This window comes from Manacus vitellinus, unplaced genomic scaffold, assembly GCF_001715985.3.
Source record: "Manacus vitellinus isolate BGI_N305 unplaced genomic scaffold, ASM171598v3 scaffold_10_pilon, whole genome shotgun sequence".
Taxonomy (NCBI): Eukaryota; Metazoa; Chordata; class Aves; order Passeriformes; family Pipridae; genus Manacus; species Manacus vitellinus.
In genome coordinates, this window is record NW_021938838.1 from 7,907,560 (window position 1) to 7,932,845 (window position 25,286).

The 25,286-nt window shown below is 55.4% G+C and overlaps 1 protein-coding gene across 1 annotated transcript in view; it reads left to right on the plus strand.

Annotated features, from left to right (window-relative positions):
- Positions 1-25,286, plus strand: part of ZFPM1 (zinc finger protein, FOG family member 1) — a 42,200-nt gene that overhangs the window by 7,446 nt on the left and 9,468 nt on the right. Inside the window, exons 2-3 of the mRNA XM_029965524.1 lie at positions 14,930-15,061; positions 16,936-17,025. Coding sequence (XP_029821384.1) covers positions 14,930-15,061; positions 16,936-17,025 — 222 coding nt within the window. The remainder of the gene's footprint in view (positions 1-14,929; positions 15,062-16,935; positions 17,026-25,286) is intronic.

The window sequence follows — 25,286 nt, forward strand, 5'->3', positions numbered from 1 at the left end:
GCCCGGCGATCCCTCCCTGGGTAACTCCAGCTCGTTAAACCGGGAGCGTTAAGACTGGAGCGAGCGGGAGCGTCGCAGCTGCCGAAATAACACCGGTATCAGTGGGGGACGCGCCGATGGCGGGATGCCTGATCCCAGCGCCCCTCAGCACGGATTTTGGTGGGGGAAACTGGGGCAGGATGAGGCCGTGGCAGCTCGGCCGGGCGGCGGCGGCGGCTCCTCGTATCTCTTTCCTCTGCTGCTTTTCTGCAGAGATGTGAAGAAATGATAAAGTGGGAGGCTGATCTCAGGCCGCCGGCGATGGCCAAAACTGATTAAAAGCTGAAAGCTTGGAACCTTTCCTGTATGTGTCAACATGAAAACAGTCATTAGAGGCGGCGAGCGCGGCGAGAGCTCCTTGCCGCTGCTCCGACGCTCCACGAGGGAAGGTATGCATGAATCAGGGCTCCGGTAACCAGACTCCTCTCATGTACAGACCGGACCTGTTTCCACAAAGTCTATCCTCCTTATCATCTCGGCTGGAGCATTAAAAACCTCCTCCAGATTGGTATCTGCTGATTTTATTTTCCTGGGTGACGCGATGTTCTCGCTCTGGCTTCGTCTTCTCTTGTGGGGTTTGGGTTTTGCAGCTTTTTTTTTGAAGCGCGATGCGAGGCTCAGATAGGCTGGCGGGGAGATCGCCGGGAGAGCGGGCGATTGCCAGCAGAGATAAGACAAAGATCAGACACCGGACTATATTTAACCAGCTGCTTTAACCTTCGTCTTCTTCTTGGCTTTCCGGGCTGGAGCCACACGGGGATGGAGGGGCTGGGGGTGCTGGACCCTCTGACCCTCCCCAGCAGCAACGGTGGCACGCGGTGGGGAGCCTTTGAAAGCCGATTTCATCTCGATGGTGGCTTTTGATAGCACAGGAAACACCCAGAGCATCTCTTTCTTTAATTTTTGGGGGTTCCTGCCTGCAGAGGACAGTTTTTTCCTCCCCCCACTCCATCCCTGGCTGTACCACCAACCTCCCTGCAGCTGCTGCTGCTCCTTTATGGGGTGGTTTGTTTCTTTTCTCTCTTTTTTTTTTCTGTCTTTTGTTCTGCTGGTAGATAGATGTGAGGGGCTGATAGGGAGCAGGAGCTGATCTCCAACCCAGATAGCCTGTTATATTTATTAACTTCAAACATGGGAGCGCGGGCGCCCAGCTGATGAGCGAGGCTCTGGCAGCTGCCGGTGCTCTCGCAGCGCCGGGTCCTGCGATGGGGGAACCTGATAAGCAGGAGATTGATCTCATCGTGCTGATGTGCCTCTCCCTCTCTTGTTCTTTTTGAATACGTATATTTTTTTATGATTTTTTTTCTTCCTAAGCGAGCTGGAAGCGAATGTTTTGTCGTAGTTGCAGGGGCCTGTTTGTGGGTTTGGGGGGGTTTTTTGTGTGTTTTTCTTTCCTTTTCCCTTTTTATTCTGTGCTCAGCTACAGTAGATCTGAGCTCCTGATAAGCACCAAGCCCCGATCTCCATCCTGATAGAGATTGCCAGGGGTGATAAGGACCACTTATCTTTCCCCACCAGACCGGAGCAGGATTTGCTACAACAACAAACACAGCAAAGAGGGGCAAAAGGGCTCCAACAATTTGTTCCATTGCAAATGTGATTAACGCAGGCACTTTAATTATCTGGTGGGGGCAGCTGCATGTGTGTTTTTATTTCTCAAGGTGGTGGGGTTGGTTTTCCCCCCCTCCATGTGCTCTGTGAAACAAGCTGGGTTGAGAAGCTGAGCTCTCCTCAGCGCCTGTTATCGGCTGCAGATGTTGCAGATGAGAGCTTTGACTTTTTTTTGATGGTTATCTCCCATTCTGCTCCGCTGAATGCACAGGCTGGGGGAGGGTGGGGGGGAGACGTGAAAACACCGGCATATTTTTGCATGTCGATTTTCTTTAATTGCTATTAGATGGTGTTAGATAATGAGTGTGATCTGCGCTGTTAAACCCGCCGTCTCTTGTGTTGGGTTGGGTGGTTTTATTTTTTTCCTTTCCTCTTGCATGCTCAACTGCTCCCCGGTCCCGCGTGGGCTCAGCGGTGATGCCAGGCAGGGGGTCATGGTGCCAGGCAGGGGGTCGTGGTGCCAGCCAGAGCGTGGGAGCCATCCTTCCCGGGAGCTTGGAAAACTGCATTTCTTGTAAAGATGACAGTGGCCAAACCAAGGTCTATTTTTAGCAGCGGTGTGGTGAGCCAGTGGCATGGGATGCTCCCAGCACGCCTCCTGCCCGCTCCTCTCCCTCTACCTTCCCTACCTGAGTCGCTTCTTCCCTTTCAGGTGATGAACCACCTCTGTTTGCTTTTTTTTAACCCACATCACTCTGCTGCTGCTGCACTTTTCCATCACCTCCCTCTCTGTGCCTCAGTTTCCCCATCCACGCCTCCAGGGAAGGGGTGCCCCAGGCTGAGGTGGGCAGTGGGGTGTCTGGGGAGGTGTATTTCCCCAGGGTGGGGAGGGTTTGCTTCCTGCTCCCCAGGGAGCACCCAGGGATGAGCTGGGTGCCGCCAGGGCCTCCCAGCTCTGCTCCCCAAACCAGTATTTTCTGCACCTCCCGGGGGCTTCCTCACCATTGCAGCCCCCTCATGCCCCACACTCGGCATCCTGAGAGTGGCATCCCCATGTCCCACATGTCTGCTACACCCACGGGCGCTGCCAGCCTGCCAACCCCTCCCCTCTTGTGCAAACACCCCAAGGCATTTGCCAGCCCTGACTCGGTGGCATCCTGGAGTGATGGCTCCTCAGAGCTGGCAGGGGTGCAGGTGGCAAAGCCCTGTGGCACGTCTGCCCCCACAGTGGCTCTGCCCATCCCGGCTGTCACCAGCCTCTTGGGATGTGCACCATGACGGATAAGCCACATTCCTGTTCAGTGGAGGGTCTGAACCAGCCACGGGTGATGCTGGAAGAAGTTTCCCTCCTCTTCCACAGCCAGTGGTCCAGGTGTGAGCATCCCTACAGGCTCCACTTTCAGGAGATGGACTAGCACCGTGCTTGGCAGCTGGTGGACAAAGGGACAGCTCACCTCAGCCTCTCTCTGGAGCAGGAAATCCATTTACCACAGATAATGAATATCCCACTTGTGGCCAGTGCCACCAGCCACAGGACACATCAGCGTTGTCCCATTTGGGCACTTCCCTTGTTGCCAGGGCACCCTGCAAACCCATTTTGGGACAGTGCTCGGGGTGTATCCCCAGCATGGCTCTTCCTGGCCATCCCTGTCTCCTCGGGCAGGGAGGATGAGTGTGGGATGCTCAGAGGGTGAGTGCTGGAGCCAGGCTGGCCATGGCCAAGTGTGGGGCACCCCTGAGCACAGCAGAACCTGTTCTGCCGAGAGCCCCAGCACACGTCCCTGCCGGCTGCCGCGGCCGCGGGGCGGGAAGGCAGCGCTGGAGCCGCGCCGGCGAGGGAGGCTCCGGAGGCTCTGCCAGGCAACTGCTTCCAGGGCCCGTGGGCGCCGGGGTTGGGTTGGTTTGTGTCTGCTGCTGCTTTTCTGCCTCCTGAACCCTCAGGGGACACCCCCACGCTGCCCCCTCCCCGGGCACGCCAAGCAGGCACGGAGCCACGACGGGGGACCATCCCCAGCATCCCATGCCAGAGCAAGGAAGCCACCTCCAGCCGGGATTTACACCTCTGGATCCAAGGTTGCATGGTTGGGCAAGGTTTTATTTTCCACCGTGAATCACGAGGCCACCTAGCAGGCTGCAGCTTCCCCTTTGGCCAAGTTGTGAGCCGGCCAGCTCGGCAATCAGGGCTTGGGAAGAAAGCAATCCTTTCCCCACGGGTGTTGCAGCAGATTGCGCAAGGAGAAGGTGCCACGGCGCAGGTGATCCGAGGTTCCTGGAGAGGGGCAGCCCTGTGCTCCCCTGGGGACCCAACAGAGCCACCCAGCCATGGCAGCATCTCAAAAACAACGTGGCAGCAGCGTCACTGTGTCCACCACTCGAGCATCCCTGTGCTGAGCAACATTCCCAGCCCTGTGCCAGCCACAGGGTCGGGGACACCCACATCTCTGGGAAAGGAAGGGACAACGCTGCCCAAACCAGGAGCAGCAGGGCTGGGGATGGAACCACTGGACCCCGCATGGTGTTGGTGGATCTGGGGTCAAGCGCACCCGTTCTGGGCAAAGGAAGAGGATGTTTTCCCTGTGTGCTCTGTCCTACTGCAAAAAAAAACATGATCTGCCTTGGAAAACACTGGATGGGGCATTGCTGTGGAGGGAAAACCAGCCCAGACTTTCCACGGAGGCACAGCTGAGGCTGAGATCCGAGGCTGCCCGGAGAGAGGGATGTGAGCGGCCCCGACAGAGCACCCGGGGAGATGGCAGGAGTGAGAAACATGAGGCTTTTAGGAATTCTACTTTTAGGAAGAAAAAGTGTAAAACACCTCCCTGCCAGCCCTGCATCGCCCTCCAACTCTGCTCCATGCCGAAGGCATATGGATTTTTCTTCCTGTGGGGAGAAGAAATCAGCTCCCCCACCTTGGAAAAGAGCAGGAATGGGAGCAGGAGACCGATATCTCTTTTCTTTTTTTCTGCGCCACGTCCCATGACTGTTTTTGCTGCCTGACTCAGGGATTTGGACGCTCCAGCTTGGCCAGGCCACTGTCCCGCTGCTTATTTTATCAGGAAAGTTCAAGTGTTTCGGGGGTAATACAGTTCCCTCTTCCGATGGCTGCCCGGCAAAGGCTCCACATTGTTCCTGCAGCAACATGTTTTTTTGGAAGGGATGAAATGCCGAAAGGAATGTAACTGCTGACCTTGGGCTGCAGTGGGGTTAAGGAGTGTGTGCCTATGAGTCACTCCAGATAAGAGCCTTCCACGGCTTTTTTCCTCCAAAATAATTCTTTATCTCCTCTTTCTCACATCAACATATTTTCTTGACATCTCCCATTTGATAGCGTGTGGAGGAAATGTGCTCCTCTAATTTGTTCATCTGATGAAATATAGATGCATTGTTTTCACTCGTCCTTGGTGAGCCGGGGGTCGTGGCCCCGGGATTTGGGGATGCGCCTCGGAGTCAATGCCCGGGTTTTGGGGATACTCAGTGGGGTCAGTGTCCTGGTGTTTTGGGAATGCTTTGCTGGGTCGTGGCTGGGGGATTTAGAGGTGCTTGACTGGGTCGGTGTCTGGAGCTTTAGGGATGTGTCTTGGGGAGAGTGCCTGCGGTTTGGGGAATGTTTGATAAGGTCAGTGCCTGGAGTTTTGGGGATGTTTGGGATTGGTGCCTGGGGCTTTGGGGCTGTTTAATGGGGTTGGTGCCCAAGACTTTAGGAATGTGCCTTGGGTTTGGTGCCCAGGGATTTGGGGATGCTTGGCAGGGTCAGTGCCTGGGATTTGAGGGATGTTCAATGAGGTCATTGCATGGAGCTTTGGAGATATTTAGGATTGATGTCTGGGGTTTTGGGAGTGTTTTGAGGCCATCAGTGTCCAGGGTTTGGGGATGTTTGATGGGGTCAGTGCCCCTGGCTTTAGGGATATGCCTTGGGGTCGGTGCCCCAGGATTTGGAGATGCACCTCGAAGTCCAGGACTTTAGGGGTGTTTGGCATCCTGGACTTTGGGGATGCTTGGCAGTCAGTACCTGGGACTTCATGGATGAGCTTTGAAGTCAGTGCCCAGGATTTTAGGGATGCAGCTTAAGGCCATGCCTGAGGCTTCGGAGATGCTCGGCAGGGTCAGTGCCAAGGGCTTTGTGGGTGTGTTTTGGAGTCAGTGTCCAGAACTGTGGGGATGCTCAATGGGGTCAGTGCCTGTAGCTTTGGGAATGCGCCTTGGGATCAGTAGCTGGGGGTTTGGGGACGCTTTATGAGGTTGGTGCCTGGGGTTTTGGGGGTACTTCTTAGGGTCAGTGCCCAGGGCTTTGGGAATGTGCCTTAGGGCTGATACCCAGGGTTTTGGAATGCTCTTCCAGGACAGTACCTGGGATGCACAGGGCTTTGGGAATGTGCCTTGGGGTCGGTACCCAGGATTTTGGGAATACTTTTCTGAGACAGTACTCAGGGTGCACAGGGCTTTGGGGATGTACCTCGGGGTCAGTACCCAGGGTTTTGGGAATGCTTGGTAGGGTCAGTGCCTGTAGCTTTGGGAATGCACCTTGGAGTCAGTACTCAGGGTTTTGGGAATCTTCTTCCAGGACAGTACCCGGGGTGCACAGTGCTTTGAGTGTGTGTCTCAGGGTTGATACCCGGGGTTTTGGGAATGCTCGTCTCAGACAGTACCCGGGACACACAGGACTTTGGGGATGTGCCTCACGCTCAGCACCCGGGATGCGCAGGGCGCCCGTGCTGGGGGAGCATCGCCCTGCACATCACCAGCTCGGGGAAGAAGAGCTGCTTTTCTCTCCCTTCCCTGCTCCGCCGGGAAGTTTGGCCGCTCGCTCCCTTCTCCGTCTCCCAGCCGAGGCCTCTCATGCTACTCCCAGCTCCTATGATAATGCGGAAAGTTGAACTGGCCCCATTACTGCGCTGCGATGGTTGCCTCGATAAGGCCCCGATAATGGCAGCGATAGCGGCAGCTCGGTAGCCAATGGCTCCGCCGCTCCTCCCATTAACATTCCCCACCACGGACGGGCTCGGAGCTGCCTATCTGCTCTCCATTTCCACTCCTCCGCTAGATAAGAATGGAAATACTGACTTCATAGCTCACTGATTAAAGTGTCTGGATTTCTTGATAATACACAGATAAATTATGTTTTTCAAAAAGAAGGTAGGGAAGGGAGTGCGAGGGGAGGGAAAAACCTCCAGTCCATTTTTATGATTTTTTTTTTTTTTTTTGCTTCCTTCCCTCTTTCTGGCCGTGCCCTGTGAGTTGTGGGTTTTCTGCTCCAAAATGCCCTTCACAGCCTGTGCCCAGGTTGGCAGCGGGAGGGCAGAGCCCTGCGTGGTGCCCTCAGGGACGGGAGGGTCACGATCGGCAAAGAATTTTTGGGAGCCACATGGATGGGGTTTATTGCACGTGCAGTCACGTCCCTGTGCTGGGATGGAGATGCCTTTCCTGGATGCCAGGAACCTGCTTACATCAGGGGGATGTTTGGCTTTGCCAGCTGTAGCAATGCCACTGGAACATGGCCAGGATCCTGGTGCTGGCTGTGGCATCTCAGGTGGGCTCCAGCTCTCTCCAGGGATTGGCAGCCAGCTGGCACGACCCAGGGATGCTTGGGAAGCATCTGCTTTTCTATACCCATCTCCAGCCTGAGCCTCACTGGTTCTGCTGCAGGATGCTGCCCAGTCCAGCATGTTGCTGCCCAGTCCAGTGAGATGCTGCTCAGTCCAGTAGGATGCTGCCCAGTCCCTGGATACTTTGGGAACAACCTCATCCCACTACCCCATCCAGTCTTAAATACTATCCTTGACTTTCCTCACTCATCCCCACTGGAGCAAATGGGCCTTCAGGACCTGTTGGTTCCTTGTGCTGGAAAAGGTATCGACCACGGAATCTAAGTTTGTTTCATCTAAATATAAAACTAAAGAGCAAACAGTATAAAGTTCATTTTTTAATGTGCTGCCCCATTCCAGTTGGGCTGCTCTCTTTATTTTTTTTTAGGGGAACTGTGATAAAAAGCAGAGATAAAGCCAGGACTGTTTTGTGTAGGAGTCGGTATCTGCGTTATCTATCTCCCTTTTTCACTCTCCGAGCAGCTCTGTTGTTTTTTACTCTTATCTCGCTCCACCAAAATGCCAAGAACAGGAAAAAAAAATTAGAAAAAAAAAAAAAAAGAAAGAGGCAGCGCAGACACGTTTGCACAGAGGCAAACTCGGCGTCCACTGAGCCAGTGTGAGGGGCTTGGAGTTGGAGGAAGAGGGGGATTGGGGTGCTGGGTGAAGGCGATGGAGGGGTTCGTGCTGGTTTGAACCCCTCAGCTTCTGCTCGCTGCTGCAACATTGACTGGTCACTCCAAAGTGATCCAGGATGGCACTGGGAGCTGGCACTGGGTACCCTGTGGGACTGGGAGCAGCAGGGACACCCCAGCCAGGGCATCTTTGCTGATGGGTCTGGTGGCCTTCTGGGTCGTGTCCACCATCATCCCCTTGTCCTATCCCTCCGGCCTTGTCCTCACCTGGGGCTGTCATGGGCTGAAAGTCGCGGGTGGAGGTTGGAAACCATCCCTGTTCCCTTCCCTGCAGCTTTTGGCAGTGGGATGGACCCGGCAGGACCTGGAGCTGCTTCCCACGGGAAGGGGGATGGCTCTGGTGCAGCATCTCTGGGGTAATTTGTTGCTAGATTAGCAAGGAGCTTGACCTCTGTCCTCACTGTCGCCTGGTAGTGATGGGCTCCATGGGGCTGGGTGAGCATCCCCCACCCCAGCCATTCCTGACTGGAATATCTTTATTCCAGGTGGGGAAAAAGTACCAGAATTGAGGGGTTTTCAGCCAGAAAAATGCCCTTCGGCCAGGAGCAGTGATGGCACCTGGTGCAGGAGAAGTGGTGGAGATAAGCATTGCACATCTGTCCCGCTCTCGTGCATGTTCGGAGCCTGATATTCATGGATGGAGTTTCATTCCATATTATTGGGTTATCCAGCTTCCTAACTGCCCAAATCCAACCTTGATTGCCATGGGGTTAAAAATATCAAACTGCTCTTGGATTGGCATTGGGGCAGAGGACACCCCCCAGTAAGGAACAGTACCTCTCTGCTGGGCCCCACCAGCTGCCTCAGTTTCCTTCCTGTGCTCTGACCACCCTCTCCTCGCTCCATCTCCCTGCCAGTTGGGAAGGCAGGGCCGCATTCAGCCTCACATCCCTTCTCCCGGAGCAGTCTGCTCCCATCCATCTGATGCGCCGTGGCCGGGGACGGCTCTATTAGACTCTCTCCTCTCTTAAAATCTATCAGCGCGTTATCGACCCCATCTGAAATGTAAAGTCACTCCATTGTCATTGTCCCTGGATTGTCTTCCTCATCTCTCCCCGTGTCCCGCGTGCCCCCCCCTTGGCTGGGGGTTGATCCAGCTCACTCTCCGTTAGCACTGGGAATCGCGGCCCCTGGAGTGAGCCAATCTCCCGTAATCTATCAGCGGTTTATCGGGCGATCGCCGCGCCGGGGATGGCTGGGGATGGCTGGGCCCGCGATGGCGCCGCGCTCGCCTGCTGATAAAGTTACAGAGTTCAGGCCGTGATGAATGTTAAGTAACTGCACCCGGCGCAGATCCGAGATGGACTTGGCAGGGGGAGCAGCTCCGGCTGAAACCAATCTCTCCCATATCAGCAGCGCTGCTTTTTCTCAGGCTCGGCCTCTCCCTGGCTCTGCTCTTCCCTGGGGGGCTTCCCTGGGAGCGCCAAGGGATGTCCGGGGGGCTGTGCCCAGGGTGGGTCCGTGGGATGGTTTGTATCAGTGGGGTTGGGGGTGGAATCATGGAATGGTTTGGGTTGGAAGGGAACTTAAAGCTCATCCAGTTCCGTAAAGCGGGTTGTGGTGGTTGGGGTGCTGTGGGGCATTGACAGGAGCAGCTCCCCAGCAGTAACTGCAGTATCCCACTCCACCATGAGAAATCACAGCATTCCCACTGCCTCCATTCTCCCTTTATTCCCCTCCTGGATAAATTAGGCCTAAATATATTAAAAATTTAATAATTATTATAAATGGCACCCCATGAGCAATCGGAGCATCGCCCACCACCTTTGTTCCCTCACTATCCTTTATTCCCCTACTATCCCCTATTCCCCTCCTGGATAAATTAGGTCTATATGCATTATAATTTTAATAATACTAATTATTATAAATACACCTCATGAACAATTGGAGCATCCTCCCACCAACAGTTACAGCATCACCCACCACCTCCATTCCCCCACTATCCTTCATTCCCTTCCTGGATAAATTAGGCCTAAATACTTTATAAATTTAATAACAAATAATTATAAATACCCCCCCACCACCTCCATTCCGACACTACCCTTTATCCCCCTCCTGGTTAAACTAGGTTTAAATACTTTATAAATTTAATAATTTTATTAATTTAGCTTGTAAGTTATTATGAATAGCTCCCATCAGCAATCACAGCATCTCCCACCACCTCCACTCCCCTCCTGGATAAACCAGGACTAATTTAATAATAAGTTACAATAAACACATTGTAAATCCCCCACTCCACCTTCCAACTCCCCAGCCGTATTTTTTTTCTCCTTGCCCTTTTACCACAGGGCACCACGGGAAGGGTCAGGGTGAGTTTTATCTGGGGGTGATGGAGAAGGGCCCCAAATTAGAGATAAAGACCACTGGGGCCGGCCCCAACTGCTATCGGCTCCATGCACGGGGCTGATATTTCATGTGCCGATATCCATGGGGAGAGCCCGGCCCTGGGATGCTGCAGTTGGGCTGATAGTGGAGAGGGTTGATTTGTGCTCAGAAAAGTCGATTTTCCTCCAAAACGGACCCCTGTTTTGGAGACTATTAGAATTTAATGCTGGGTCCCAACAGCATCGCCCAGGGGGTGTGAAAAATAACCTGTTGGATAACGTGACCTTTGAGGACCAGTGGCATTGCCTGGCCACCAAAACCTCCTTTGCCCTCGCTTGGCATTCCCAATCCCCAGGGAACAGGCTAGGGAGCAGCCGAGGTCGTTGGTAAAGCAAACATTAGTACATACCAGGGAAAAATTGGGTGAGAAGAGGCGGGCTGGTGTCCCATCAGATACTGGAGGGTTTGGATTTGCAGCCTGGGTTGTTCCCTGGGTGTTGCTCGCTCCGGGCAGACACGGCACAATCTTGCTCCGAGACCCTGGGGAATCCCCTGACTGTGCCAGATCCCACCAAATCACCAGAGAGGGTTTTGCAAGGATCGGGAGTGGCTGTGACTTGTCTCCAAGAGAGTCTTTCCCTGAGGAACACTAGCCCTGTGCCTGTTCCTGCAGCCCTTTCTCTTGGCTACAAAATTTGGGGGAAAATACAGTGATTTAGGGGAAGCAAGGAAGCGATGCCTGAGTGGAATTCCCACATTTCCATCATGAGGTGATGGATGAGCATCATGGTGATGCCTTGTGCACCCCAGAATCTGGTTTGGAGCCTCACCCACATGCTTTTGGGTTGGTTTTTGTTATTGTTATTATTATTACTATTATTATTATTGTGGTTTTATAATTGAAAGAGGGATTCAGTGCCAGCACAGGGATGAGGAGCTGGAAGGATGAATAAGGGATCCTTCATCCTTCTGCCTTTCTAGTGGAGCTGGGGACATCCCCCAGGATCCCCTGGCACAGCTGGGTACATCCCCTGGGTCCCCCCAGTGCTGAGGGGTGACACTCCAGAGCTAAGACTGAGCTTTGAGGTGCCTGAGAGGAGTTTTGGGATGTGAGGCCGCCCAGCTCCAGGCTCTGTCCTCACTCCCTGACTCCTGGAGCGTTCCTTGGACTCACCCTCTGCCCAAGGGGGACTTGGGGGACTTTTTATGTTTAAAAAAGAGAATCATGGAATTGTTTGGGTTGGAAGGACCTTAAAGCTTATCTTATTCCACCCCCCTACCACAGGCAGGGACACCTTCCACTAGGTTGCTCTAAACCCTGTCCAGCCTGGGCTTGAACACTTCCAGGGATGGGAATTGGGATAAGTTGGATGAAAATTTTTATTTAAGTATGTATTTAAAAGTAAAAATTGGAAGTTGGATGGGAGTGACAGCAAAGGTAGGTTTGTCCTCAGCCTGCATGTGTTCTTGATCCAGGACCTGCTTCCCACCATGGGAACTCTTCCTCCTCCTCCTCCTCCTCCTCCTCCTCTCTCTCCCTGCTCCAGAGCCGGTGGGAAAGTCTGTGGCTGTTGCTATTTTCTATCTGTTATCAAGGCCTCTTATCACTTTGCTCTTGTCTGCGTGCCGGCTCTTGGAGTGCCCAGGGTCTCACTCTTGGCAGCCTGGAAAAGTCCCCCCTCCTTCTTGATTCCCTATATTATTTTTCCTTTTATTTAATTTACCAGCTAAACACAAGGAATCAAGAAAAGCTTTATTGTTCCTATGCTGGGAGAACCTTAATTGGAGTGAAATGATCAAATCATTACCTGGATAACGATGGGTTTCCCTGGGAATGCGGACCCTCATCCCCAGCCTTGGTGACTTGGGCACATTGCCTCGGCTTCCTGCAGGTTTTTAGTCGCTGCAATTTTTTTTTTATTTTTTTTTTTGAGGAAAAAAAAAGAAGAAAAAAAGAGAAATCCTTCCTTGTTATCAATAAAAAAAGGCAGGAGAAGGAGGGAGGGAGAAGAGTTAATCGTTGAAGCAGAGTATCTTGGAAGGGAGCGTTTTTTGGCTCTTCCCCTCTCTGTAAAACCAGCCTCAGTAATTCAGTTTTAAAGCATGAAAAAAGGGAGTTGATGAAATTCCACTATCAGCACTGAACCAATATGCAAAATATCTCACCGAAAATCAAATAGCTATTATGTTTTCATTTCCATTTCAGCGTATTTGCTTAATGAAGAATAGACAGATCAGGCAAGCCGAGGGAGGCTGTGTGTGGTGATAACTGTGCAGGGCTTCCAGCAATCCCGGAGAAGTGACGCTCTGCTCCCTACTCCGCACTCCCTCTCCCTCACTTGCCTTTTTTTTTTTGCCTTTTTTCCTCCTTTTTTTTTGAGTCATCCAGTAGTTCGTTTAACCCGCGCGGCCCAGAGCGCCGGAGATGTATCCCTGGGGATTGGATGGGTGTGCTGGGAGTGGGATGTGCAGTGGGACAGGCTGAGTGCTGGGATGCATCCAGGGACCACGGTGACATGGTGCTGGGATGCTGTTGGCTGCCCATCATCCCTGTAGGCACTGGGTGACACCACAGTGCCCAAAGCTCAGGTTTTACACGGTTGGATTTATGTGGAGCATCCCCAGCTCCCTCCTGGTTGGGAATTGGTGTTTCAGGGTGGAATGTGTAATACATGCAGGGACCACAGTAACGGGGTGCTGGGATGTGGGATACATCATCCCTGTAGTCACCAGGTGACACTATGGTATTCAAACCTCTGTTGGATTTCTGTGGAGCATCCCCAACTCTCTCCTGTTTGAGGGTCAGTGTTTTGAGATGGGATGCAGGATGCATCCAGGGACCTGGTGACATGATTCCAGGATGCTGTTGGCTACCCGTCATCCCTGTAGGCACTGGGTGACACCACAGTGTCCTAACTCCAGTTGTTTTTATGTGGAGCATCCCCATCTCCCTCCTGTTTGGGGATGGACCTTTTGGGGTGGGATGTGGGATGTGTCCAGGGACCACAGTGCCATGATGCTGGGACTTTTTGCCTGTCCATCACTTCTGTAGGCACTTGGTGATGCCACAGTACCCAAACTCCAGGTTTTACACAGTTGGATTTATATGGATCATCCCCATCTCCTCCTGGTTTAGGATGGGTGTTTCGAGGTGGGATGTGGGTCATTCCAGGATGCATCCAGGGACTGTGGTGATGTAGTGCTGGGATTCTGCTGTCCACCCAGCATCCCTGTAGGCAGTTGGTGATTGGTACCCAGACCCATTCCCATCTCCCTTCAGGCTGGGGATCAATGTTTCAGGGTGGGATGTGGGTCATCCCGGGATGCATCCAGGAACGCAGTGACATGGTGCTGGGATGATGTTGGCTGGCCATCATCCCTGTAGGCACTGGGGGATGCCACGGTACCCAAACTCCAGCTGGACTTATTTGGAGCATCCCCATCTCCTGCAGGTTGGGGTTCAGTGTTTCAGAGTGGGGTGTGGGTCATCCAGGGAGGCATCCAGGGACCCATATAGTGACACAGTGCCAGGATGTTGGCTGCCCACCATCCCTGTAGGCAGTTGGCGATACCACAGCACCCAAACTCATCCCCATCCTCTTCCTGGTTGGGCCTCGTTGTTTCAGGGCAGGATGTGGCTGGTTTGGGCACCCTTGGGTGGGTGCCACACACCATCCCGGCCCCAGCCCTCCCTTCCCAGCCCCATACATCCCTCTCCAGCCCCATCCATCCCTCCCTGGCCAGGCTGGAGGTGCCAAGCCGCGGCACAGGCGAGCGTCGGGTTAACTTTATCAGAAGCCCAAGAGCCGTGAAGGCGTGAAAGAAGAAATTAGCCTAACAATGTTTCATTTACAGCGAGAGAAACGATTTGTTAGCTGGCGATTGTTTCTGAATATTATCAGAGCCTTTTTAATTGTGCTGGAACTGAAATTAGCAGAATTAGAATAAATTGCCTTCCCTTCTCCGGCAGCCTCTTTATTCACGCTCATTGTTGTCTGCTTTGTATAGATTATGGGCTCTTTGTTCTCCTGCTGTAAATATACATGCCTGGAGTCACGGAGAGCAGCTGAGGTCTGCAGACGGGGTGTCCCTGTGCCGATCCCGGTGCCGGCAGTGCCGGATAGGGCACCGGGCAGCCCCCGGCACTGCGGCGTCGCGTGGCGCGAGCCATGTGTGCTGCTGGTCTGGCCTTTCTTGGCTGGGGATGCTGCGTTGCCGTGGAAACGGCTGAGAGGGATGGCAGGGCTGGTGGGGTGTCCCCCACGTACACCCCCTTTGCACCTTGTCTGTACCCTCTGTGTCCCTGCAGCATCATCCCCCTTGTGTCACTGGGCAAGGGGTGTTGGGAACCGTTTCTGGGATCCCTTTCTGGGGCAGGTGACGGTGGGGTTTTGGGTGGGAGCGTGAGTGATACCACATCTGTGTGCCTGTAGTACGAGGGAACGCCACTCTTTTCCCAGGTGGGTGTGGGGCTGATTTCCCATGATGTCTGGGTGGGACCAGACATCCCTCAGGATACACCTGGAACAGAAGAGTGGCCACCTCTGCAAATCGACGAGGGACCCCAAGGACCTCAGGGATGGCCAGGCAGAGGGTTTCCCTTGCCTTCGCTTCTCATGATTTGCAGAGCTGCAGGGCATCTCCTGCTGGCCCCCAAGGCACTGGCATCCTAATTTCCCAACTGGGGGTCTTTTCCCTGTGGTTCTCCCCCCAACCACCCTCTCTGTGTCCTGACAGGTTCCCTGGCAGCGATGGAGGAAGGCGAGGACGGCCCAGTGGGGGAGAAGAGCCCATCGGAGAGGGACGGGGCCACCTCGGACCACGAGGGCTCTGCAGAGCACGACTCGTCCAGCCCCCCCAGCAGTGAAGGTGAGTGAGGGGACTCCTCATGGTGTCCCCACACCATGGGGACAGGCTCTGCCACCAGAGCAACCTGCTGGGCATGCTAGTGGCCTGGGCACCATCTCTGCTGGTGGGCAGGGTGGGAATTAACTAACGAAGTAGCCACCCACCCTGTGAAACTGGTGATTTAGTGAGGACTCCCCCCATGTCCTTGGGGTGCTCTGACACTCTGGGCACCCTTAGGACCCACTGGGAGCAGCACAGACCCCAAAGGCACTGTCAGTGACACAGATGGGCTGGGGGCACGGGGCCATGGCTCCTGCCTTCCTGCCCACGCTGCCGCCAAGCTGCCGCCGAGCCGAGCCGAGCTGTGCCGCACCCCAAAGGTGGCTGCGATTCAGGGCCGGGCTGAAACAGTCCCCAGATATCCTTTAAGTTCCTTCCTGTGGAGGTGGGGGCAAATCCCAATCAGTTAATGTTTGCAGTGCCCTTTGAGATAACCGCGCCAGGGCAAGGCTGCGCCGGCTCATGGAGCCACTGGGCCTCGGCACAGCCGCGGCTCCTGAAAAACCCCCGCTGCCTTCAGCTGGTGGTGTCCCCCAAAACCAAGGGAGCCAAGCCACGATGCACCAGGGAGCCACACCAGCACCCTGCTATTGGGGCAGGGAAGGACCCCGATATTTGAGGCAGGGAAGGGATCCCAATAACTGCGGCAGGGAAGGACCCCAGTAGCCAGGACACAGAGGAACCCCGGTATTTGAGGCAGGAATGGGACCTGGTTGCTGAGGCGAGGGCGGGCCAGGGCAGGGAAGGGACCCCAGGGGCTAGGACAGGGAGAGATCCCAATATTTAGGGCAGGGAAGGGACCCCAATAAGTGGGACAGGGAGGGACCCCGATATTTGAGGCAGAGAAGTGACCCCTGATAATTGGGGCAAGGAGAGACCCTGATATTCAGGGCAGGGAAGGGACCCCAATACCGAGGGCAGGGAAGGGATACTGATAGCTAAGGCAGGGAAGGGAGCCTGATAGCTGGACAGGGAGGAGACCCTGATCACTGGAGCAGGGAAGGGACCCCGATATCTGGAGTGGGGAGGTCTCCTGGCAAACTTTGCTCAGCAGCAGAGGAAGCAAGCGGCTCTTATCTGATGGGGGAGCCGGGCTGGGGGCTCGGAGCCGGGAGCTGGGGCGCGGAGCTGCACCTGGCACTGGCCTGCCTCGATAAAGAGGTGATAGCAGAGATAACGCCGAGCAGCAATAACGGCCACTAAAGCTTTCAGCGCGATGGATAAAAATCGATATGCCAGGCACTTTGATTTATAGCCAAAAATAATAGGACTTTTATACCCGGTGATTGATTTATTTGATGTTAATCATTCCGCTTATCACCTGTATTAATAATCTCCAATGCTGGTGACGTCACCCCTGGGCGTTCGCGGTGGCGCCGATCGATTGGGCTCCGTGCTGGTTATCCGCCCGGGACGCCAAGGCAAACATGTACTTTGGGCACTAATCTTCCACACTGTCATATGCAGATTGGCTTTATCAGCCCATCTCCAGCAGCAGTTAATGGAGAAAATAATTGTTATCAAGTTGCTATGAATACGCCACAAATAGAGCCGTGATGGGAGCGGGGCTGAGCCGGGTGACGTGGGACCGCAGCAGGATGAGAGGGAGGTGGCAGGTTTTTGGGAGGTGGGTTGGTAAATCCTTGGGGTGGATGTGAGGGTGGACTTGGCTGGGTCATCCCCAGGGGAGGTGAGGGTGTGGACACTGGGTGAACCCCTTCCCTGTGCTGATCCCAGTCCTGGGGTGTCACTGGTCCGATGGTCCCAATCCCCCCTGGGATACTGCCTCTGAAATTCCCTGCTTGTGACCTCCTGCCTTTCCCCTCCTGCTGCAGAGTCTAGAGACACTCCAGAGAGTCCAAAGGAGCCAGAAAAGCTAGATCCTGGAGAAAACCCACAGGAACTGGACACGTGGAATGGGCCAGGTGAGTCCCTGGTGTGCGGCCAGTCATCCCACTCTGTCCCAGTATCCTGACTGGATTGTGGGCTGGAGCAGCTCCCAAGCATTTGCCTCTTGCAAACACCAGTATGAGGAGGACTGGGAGCACTGGGAGCTGGGCAGGCTGCAAACAGCAGCACTTCTGCTGGAGAGGAGGTACAGGAGGTGGTTGTTCTCCTTCATGTCCCCAAGTTGCTGCTGGGACATTAAAACCCAAACTGGGAGCAGCAGGGATGCCATCCCCCAATCTGGCGTCACATTCGCTGGCACAGGGAGGGTTTGGACCCATCCTGCGTCACACCAGGGCACTCTGCAAGCCTCCTGGCAACCACAAGAGCGATGCTCGCGTGGTTTTGTGATGATTATCAAAACCCCAAGGAGCAAATTCAGCCTCTATCTCCCTGCCAGCATCTCCGTGCCGGGGCCGCTGGCACTGGGGCAGCCCGGCAAGGCCCGGCGTGCCCTGTGGGTACCCTGTGCCCTATCACCCCCTATCTCCAAACCCACAGGGTTACGGGGCTCTGCCGCTCAGATTCGCAGAATCACTGAGTATTTGGGGTTGGAAGGGACCTCTGGAGATCATCCTGTCCAAGGCAGGGGCACCTGGAGCAGGTGACACAGGAACACGTCCGGGTGGGTTTGGAATGTCTCCAGAGAGGGAGATTCTGCCCCCTCCCTTGGACAGCTGTTCCAGCACTCTGCCACACTCCATGGAAAGTTCTTCCTCGTTTTGAGATGGAACTTCCTGTGGTTTAGTTTATGGCCATTGCTCTTTGACTGGGGTTGTGGGTACCTGTCCATTGGGAATAGCTCCCAGCGGGTGGATGGGGATGGAACTGGGGACCTTGAAACCCCCAAGGGTGGATGTCCCAGATTTTGGACCCTGTTGGTGCTGCCCACACCCTACTCCTCCTTGGGCAGCTCCCGGCCAGGCGATGCCTGTAGTTGTAGTTTTGGAGCAGTGTGTTGGGAAGGGGCAACCCCGATACAGGGCAGTGATTGCCCTGCGGTGACGGATGCCACGGGAAGGTCTCAGTGTGTCCCCAGGGCAAACAGCCTCCGGTGTGGGCTGGGTGATGGAGGAGCCCTGGGAAGTGCCAGCTGCCAGCACACATACTCCGGCAGCTGCCGAAATCCCCACGGCCCAGCATGGAGCCCTGGCCCTGCTCCCCCTTCCCGCCCCATCCGAGGGGAAGCTCTCGCCGGCCCCGCTGATATCCTGGCCCTTCCTGCGTGCCGGGCAGGAAGGAGCTGCGAGGCCACCCCCGGCTCCTCCTTATCTGCTCCCCAGCCCTTTGCCCTCGGCACCGCCGTACTCCTGGTATCCCGGTGCAGGGAGGGGGGGGGCTGTGACACCAACCCCATGGGTGCCCCCATTCCCAGGGGGATCACCAAACCACGCAGCCCCTCATCCCAATAGCACCACCAGCTACAGGCTCCCAAAAGGAACCACAACGCCTCGGCTGTGGGCCCTGGTGCCTCCCTTCCCCCCTCCCCTCACCGAGTGGGTTATTTGCATTCTTTATGTAAAAGAGATTTTATTATCACCCTCTCCCAGCCCATCTCTATTCTGGTAATTGGAGTGGTATTAATTTCGGTGTGGCGGGGAGTTGATGGCGGTCCGGCGATGCCGCAGCGATAGGGTGTTCCTTTCGCACCAACCGCCGCGATAGCCCGTCTATCAGGAGCTCTGCAGGCTCTGCACTTATCAGGGATGGAGCTGGCGAAAAGGGAAACTCGGAGCAGCCTGAATTTTCTTTTTTATCTGGCAAGATCCGCCGTGTGTCAGCAATGGCAGCTGCGAAGATGCAACGTGCAGGGTGGGGGCCGGGGCTTCCTTTGTTCACCCTCCTGCCTTTCCCTGGTGATTTTTGGGGGGTCCCTGGGTCACTCCTGCTGTGGTTTGGTGGTCTGGGTCTCCCAAAGTGCTTTCCACTGTGCTGGAGGGGATGTGGCATTCCAGGAACTCACCACGGGGCTCCTTGGCCCCACATGCCAGGAGTGAGAAGGAGGGGTTTGGTTTATCTTTGAAATGACCTTGTTCCCTGGAGGGGGCTGCAGCTCGCCTGACCGATAGGCAAATTCCCAGGAGCTGGAGGCTCCAGTCCTCAACTTGGGAGCCTTTACAGATGTGCCACCGCTTCATCCAGGGTGCTGGGACACCCTGACTCAGTTCTGCTTCCCAACAGGATCCCAGGATGGAGCATGGACATCCTTTGTGCTCATTCTGTCCTCTAGTGGGACTGGAGACAGGATGTCCCTCCTCCCCAAATTCCCCCACACCATCCCACATTCCCCCAAACCATTCCCCACAGCCCTGCCAGCCATGCCTCAGGTTTCCATCTTTCCCACTCTTTTCTGTTTGTTCTGGAGCAGGGCCGGTAGCAGGAGCACCCACAGGCTCTGACTCCCATCCCGGGGCTGTCCCATCCCTACCCAGCCAACCTCACCAATTCCAGCCTGTTTTCCCAGGGAGATAAGATGAAAAGCTCCAACAAATTTCACATGAAGTTGGGGCAGGAATGGAGCAGAGCAGAGCCTCCATGAGGGACAGGCTGCTCAACCACATTACAAGCCACTGGAGAATCCCCACTGGGAGCTGCTGGGAGGCTGCACCCCCTGGGAACTCTGGATGGCTCTTGCCTTTCTACCAGGTGGGATGAAACTTTTTGCTTTTGTCCCTGTGGGAACACCATGGGCCTCTGATAGGGATGGGATGGAGGAGATGGGGCTTTTGCATTATACCCTCTGGCTGTGTCCCACCACCTTCCCAGGGGATTCCTCACCCCCTTCCCTACATCGGCTTCACTGTTTGGGCTCCACCTTGCTGAACCCCAACCTATGCTGCTGTCTTGCCTGTTTGGGCTTTATTTAATAATTAATTAATAATTATTAAATATTAATTTAATATTGATATTTACTCTGAACAGTAATGATGGCTCTGGGTTAATTACAGTGCCCAGCAGAGGCACCTCTCCTCACCCCCCACCCTCTGTATGGGGTATCGGGAGGACACAGACCAACTCCTAGTTTTTTTGGTGCATCTAATTAAAACTCCAGACTCCTTTTTTTACCCCTTTCCCCCCACCTCCCCCTTCCCTTCTCCTCCCTGTCCCCTTCAGTTGTGTTTATCTGCGCCACGTCTCCTGCTTCAATAATCTCCAGCTGCCCAGAGTTTGTCTGGAAACCTCAAGGTTTATTATCGGGGTGAGCAGGGCACAATGAGGGGGGACAGCTCGTCCGGGCGGGGGACACGGCCCCCGCCACATCTGCCCCATCACTCCCCCTTCCCCTCCACCCTGGTATGTGTGGGTGGGAAAAATTATTCCAGCTATTCCGTTTTATCGCTGGGAGCTGAGCAGCAGATAGTTGTGTTTGTGGTAGATTGCTGGGGGATGGGGGGAAGTTGGGATTCAGGGAATTAGCCCCCCAACCCTCCAAAATCAAGGGGTCCCCAGGACCCTGAAATCCCCCCCTGCCTGGCTTGTGTCCAGCAAAGGCATGTGCCAAAGGCAGAGGGATGTTTGGCATCAGGATGGGAATGATCCCAGCAGTGGTGGTGGCACCTGTCCTGGATTTGGGACATGAAAGGGGACCTGTCCCTGCTGGGGTCTGTTTCCACAAGTCCCTGCCCTCGCAGGATCTGGGGTTGTTGTAGGGTGGAGGGGACAGTTTGAGGACACTGATGGGGTGCAGGGAGGCTCGGACTGGCCTGGGGACATTGCGCAGTGGAAGGATGATCAGACTAGTTTGGGGACACTGCTGGGGTGGAGGGATGCTCAGTCTGTTTTGGGAATACTGGTAGTGTGGGGGATACTCAGGCTGTTTTGGGGACACTGACAATGTTGGAGAAATCCAGACCAGCCTTTCCCAGAGCCCGACAGGGACATCCCTGTGCCAGGCAATGCCAGAAGCTGTTGAGAGGTACAGGCAGTGTCCCCCTCTCTGTCCCCATCCTCCTTTGCATTTTCTCTTGGGAAGGAGAAAAATATCTTGCACTCTTGTGGTGAGAGCCTTGAGGGAGATGCTGCCAGACTTGTGGTGATTGACAGCTGTCAGTCACTCACTGCCTTGCTGCTCTGCCCTGGGTGGATCTGAAGTCTGGTGGGTTTTGGGGCTTGGGCCCCCCTCCTCTATCTGGGTACCCCTGGAGGTCCTCCCTTGCCCCCACAGGCACTTGGGGCTGTGACAGTGACCCCCCCCGTGGTCTCCTCCCCTTTTCCGGAGGGGATATCAACCCTCTGCATCGGCTCCAGGGGCCCCTTCACTCCCCTTCCTCCCTCTCTTGGCTTCCTGCCCCCCCCCGTGCCAACCCGACCTGCTGCCTGGCACCAGCCTGGGCAGGGCTGGGTGGTCCCAGGACAGAGCAGGGACAGTGGGTCCCTGGCACAGGGATCCTGCCACCCTGGCAGCCCCAGGGAAACCAGGAAGTTTTCCACCTTCCCATCTGTTCTGAATGCTTTCTGGTTTTTTCCCATTGTTTATTTCTGTCCCCCGCCCTGTGGGCATGAGTCCCATCTATTTCCTGGGATGGGGACTCCCTTGTGATGAGGACCCCTGGGGGGACAGGGAGCACCTTGGGGTGGCAGAACCTGGCAGTTTGAGACCCCTTGGGATGTGGTCTAGGAGTGGGTACAGAGCAGGGACAGATGGGCCCTGGCACAGGGGTCACACCACCAGGTGACCATCAGGAGAGAAGCCAGGAAGTTTCCCTCCCTCCCTCTCATCTTCCCTGAGCTTTTTCTAATTTTATTCCCAGTGTTTATGGGAACCTGCAGGCACAGGTCCCTTTTGTTTCCTGGGATGGGGACCTCCTTGTCATGAGAACTCCTGGGGATGGGGACTCCCTGGGGACAAGGACCCCTTGGGATGGGGACCCTCTGGAGACAGGGACACCCTTAGAGCTCCATCCCAACAAGGCACAGCAACACCCCAAACGCAAATGTCCCAGGGAGGCTTATCAGGCCGCATCCTGCTGGGGCAGGGCAGCCCGGGATATGTGGGACACGAGGGAAGGGCAATCCTGGGCAACACGTGGCACAGCCAGTGCCTGCCCCACTGCCAGCGCCTGCCAGCTGTGCCCCACAGGTGGCGAGTGGGTGCCAGGCCCTTTTGGAGTGCAGCACCTCCTGGGTCCCCCTGCCCCCTCGGCAGCCCCTCCAGGTGCCAGGAGGTGCCCGCTCCATGCCGGGGTAGGTCACGGCTCCTCCATTATCCGGGGGCAGGGTTCAGCCCGATAACGAGTCGCTTTTGTACTCGGGCAAAAAAAAAATCAATACATTGCAAGCGATGGGCAGGAGTGATAAAGGCAGAAATCCCCCCTCGGCTCCCGCCCCACTGGGGCAGTGGGGTGTCCCCTGCCTCCCAAATTGAGGGACAGAGCCCAGCTCTCCCACAGTTATCCCTTCTCCTGTCCATGGCAGCTCGGCCAGAGCAAGCCCAGGCTAAGCCCAAGCAGGCACAGCCCAGCAAGGCTCGATTTAAACCCTCCTCACTCCTTTGTCGTCCCCAAGGCTGCCCTGATTACTCGAGCACCCAGGATGGCAAAGCCGGGATAATCTCCTTAGCCCCTTTGGAGAGATTTCCCTTTGTGAGCGGAGGTGAAGAGTGGAGATGCTGCGTGTTCACAGCTTAAGACTCTTCCCAATCGGCTCCCTCCATCTTATCGGAGCGGTGCCATCACATCATTTCACTAGTTGAGTTGTCAGGATTTATTCCTTCCGCCGCGCACTCGCCGCTTCTAAAAACAGCAGCTGGGGCACGCGGCGGGGACGGGCCAGGGCTGCCAGGGGGAACTGGGGCTTCTCTGGCTTGACTTTCCCTGGACTAGAGCGGGGGAGCCCTGGGAGGTTGGGTACCCATGGATGGATGGATCCATCCCACTGCCGGGAGAGCACAGAGCCAGGCCAGCTCCTGCAGCCGCCTGCATTTGCTCCTGGATGCTCCAGAGATGCAGCCACATCCATGCACCTACTTTTGCTTTCCTTGGGGGAGTGAGCAGGAAGGAAGCGCAGAAGGGGCCCACACAAACCTACTCGTCCCATCCCATCCTGTCCCCTCCCATCCCAACCCAAGCTGCTCCCACATCCCTTTGCCCCAACTGCATCCATAGGACTTGAATCATATCCAGACAAACTGCTCTGTCTCTTGGCAGGGCGCGGGCTGAGAGGTCCATCCATTCATCCATCCTTCCCAATTCTCCCTTCCATCTTCCCTCCTCCCTGGGTGTTCCCATGCCATGGGACATCCTGTGCTGGGATGAGAGCAGACACCACCAGTCCGTCCTCATTTTCCCAGTCTCTCCATCACCAGGGCTCGTGTGGGGACCATTCCCAGCGCATGGTCCCCCAGGGCTGGCACCAGGCACTGTATTTAATCAGAGCAACATGGCTGATACTGGGATGTGATCCCGTGACGCCCCCATAGCAGTATTTATCCTGATAGTATCCAGGCAGCTGCAAACACTGCGGGGACCTCCGAGTCCAGATTCCAATGAGGGGCAGAGCAGTTTGTTCAGATGTGATTCAAATCACGTGGATGCAGCTGGGACAAAGGATGCAGGAACTGATTGGGATGGCATGGCATGGCATGAGTGGGTTTGTCTAGGCCTTGCTCCTGCAAGGAAAGTAAATCTGGGTGCTTGGATGTGGCTGCATCTCCAGAGCATCCAGGAGCAAACGTGGGTGGCTGCAGGAGCTGGCCTGGCTCCGTGCTGCTCCCGGGACTGCAATTAATTTCCCTGGCCATAGGAAAGCTGTGGGTCACCTTGCTTAGGGGCTCTTGCCATTCATCTCCATCACACCCTATGTCAGGGTGATGCCTCACAGCTTCCTTCCTCCCATGTGCCCACCCAGAATCCTCAAGATCCACAGGGACGTGAGTGCCAGCCATGCTCAGCCATTGATCGCAGGTGCATGGCCGTGGTGTGATGACAGGATTAATCTTTGCTCCCTGGCCAAGCTCAGCCTATTCCTTTGGAATCTCTGATGGGGAGATAAGCTGAGGCACAGCCAGGCAGCCCCAGGGGCAGGGAGCAGCCCCGCACCCAGTGTTTAGGCAGCAATTGGAGCACCGGGGTCTGTGTCACACCAGGCAGGTGCACCTGGCTCACCGGGGGCTTTTCCCCCCTTCCTTCCTTCCTTCTTTCCTTCCTGCTGCTTTTCTTTTCAGCCTAAAGCAAACAGGCAGGTCCCTGCCCAATTTGGTTAATGATCTGGGAGATAAACCCTCCTCCAGTGATAACCGGGCACCGCCTGCCTGGGACCGACAGCCAGGTGAGATACCTGGGGGGTGTTCACGTGCTGGGGGATCCCACAGAGAGCTGGAGCCCGTGGACTTTGCTCCCATACTCTCCAGGACAACCCCCCAGGCTGGCTCTGGCTCTTCTTAACCTCCCAGCATGCAGGTAGGGGGATGTGGCTGAATCCAGGGAGCAGAAGGGTGGGATTGCTTCCTGCTGCCTGTTGGTTCCCATGTGAGGACACAGCCCACTGGCTTTGGGCCTTGTCCCAAGTGTGGACAGTGTGGACACACAGTATATCCAGGCCTCCCAGTCCCTCTCAGCATCATTTTCCCTGTTCTCACACAACAATGCTGTGTGCTTAGTTTGAAAAATCACCTTTTCCCTCCTCTTTTTTGGTGCTGTGTCAATGTGAGTGTGAGTATGGCACTGGCTCTGCCTGCCCTGCATCCCTGGCATGCCCCCTGCCCCACATTCCCAGTATCCTCCCACCCTGCGTTCCCAGTGTCCCCTTACCCATGCCCCCATCAGCTCCACCTCGGGATAAGGAGGAGGAGGAAGGATGAGGCATTTGAGGAGCGGATGGGATTTATTCCCTGGCACAAACAGACCCTGAGAAGGGGCAGCAGCTGCCTCCTGGGTGCATCAGGTACCACAGGGGCTGTGGTTGGGCACAGGGACACCCACCTGAATGAAGAACCCCTGAGCACCACTGGCTGGGTTCAGCATCGCTGGCTGGGGTTCCACCACCCCATTTTTGGGTGGATTGAGGCACTGGCTGGGGTTCCAGCACCCCATTTTTGGGTGGCTCGAGGCACTGGCCAGTGTTGTGGCCGTGGGGTGCTGGTGGGAGCGGGGCTGGCTCTGGCAACACTATTTTTGTCCCCCTGTCTGGAACGGTTTTCTCTTTATCAGCGCCTGCGTGTTTTCTCTGCTGGGGATTGATACACAGAAGATGAAGTGCTCTGACATGGGAAGTGTCAGGCGAATGCTCTTATCTCGGAGAC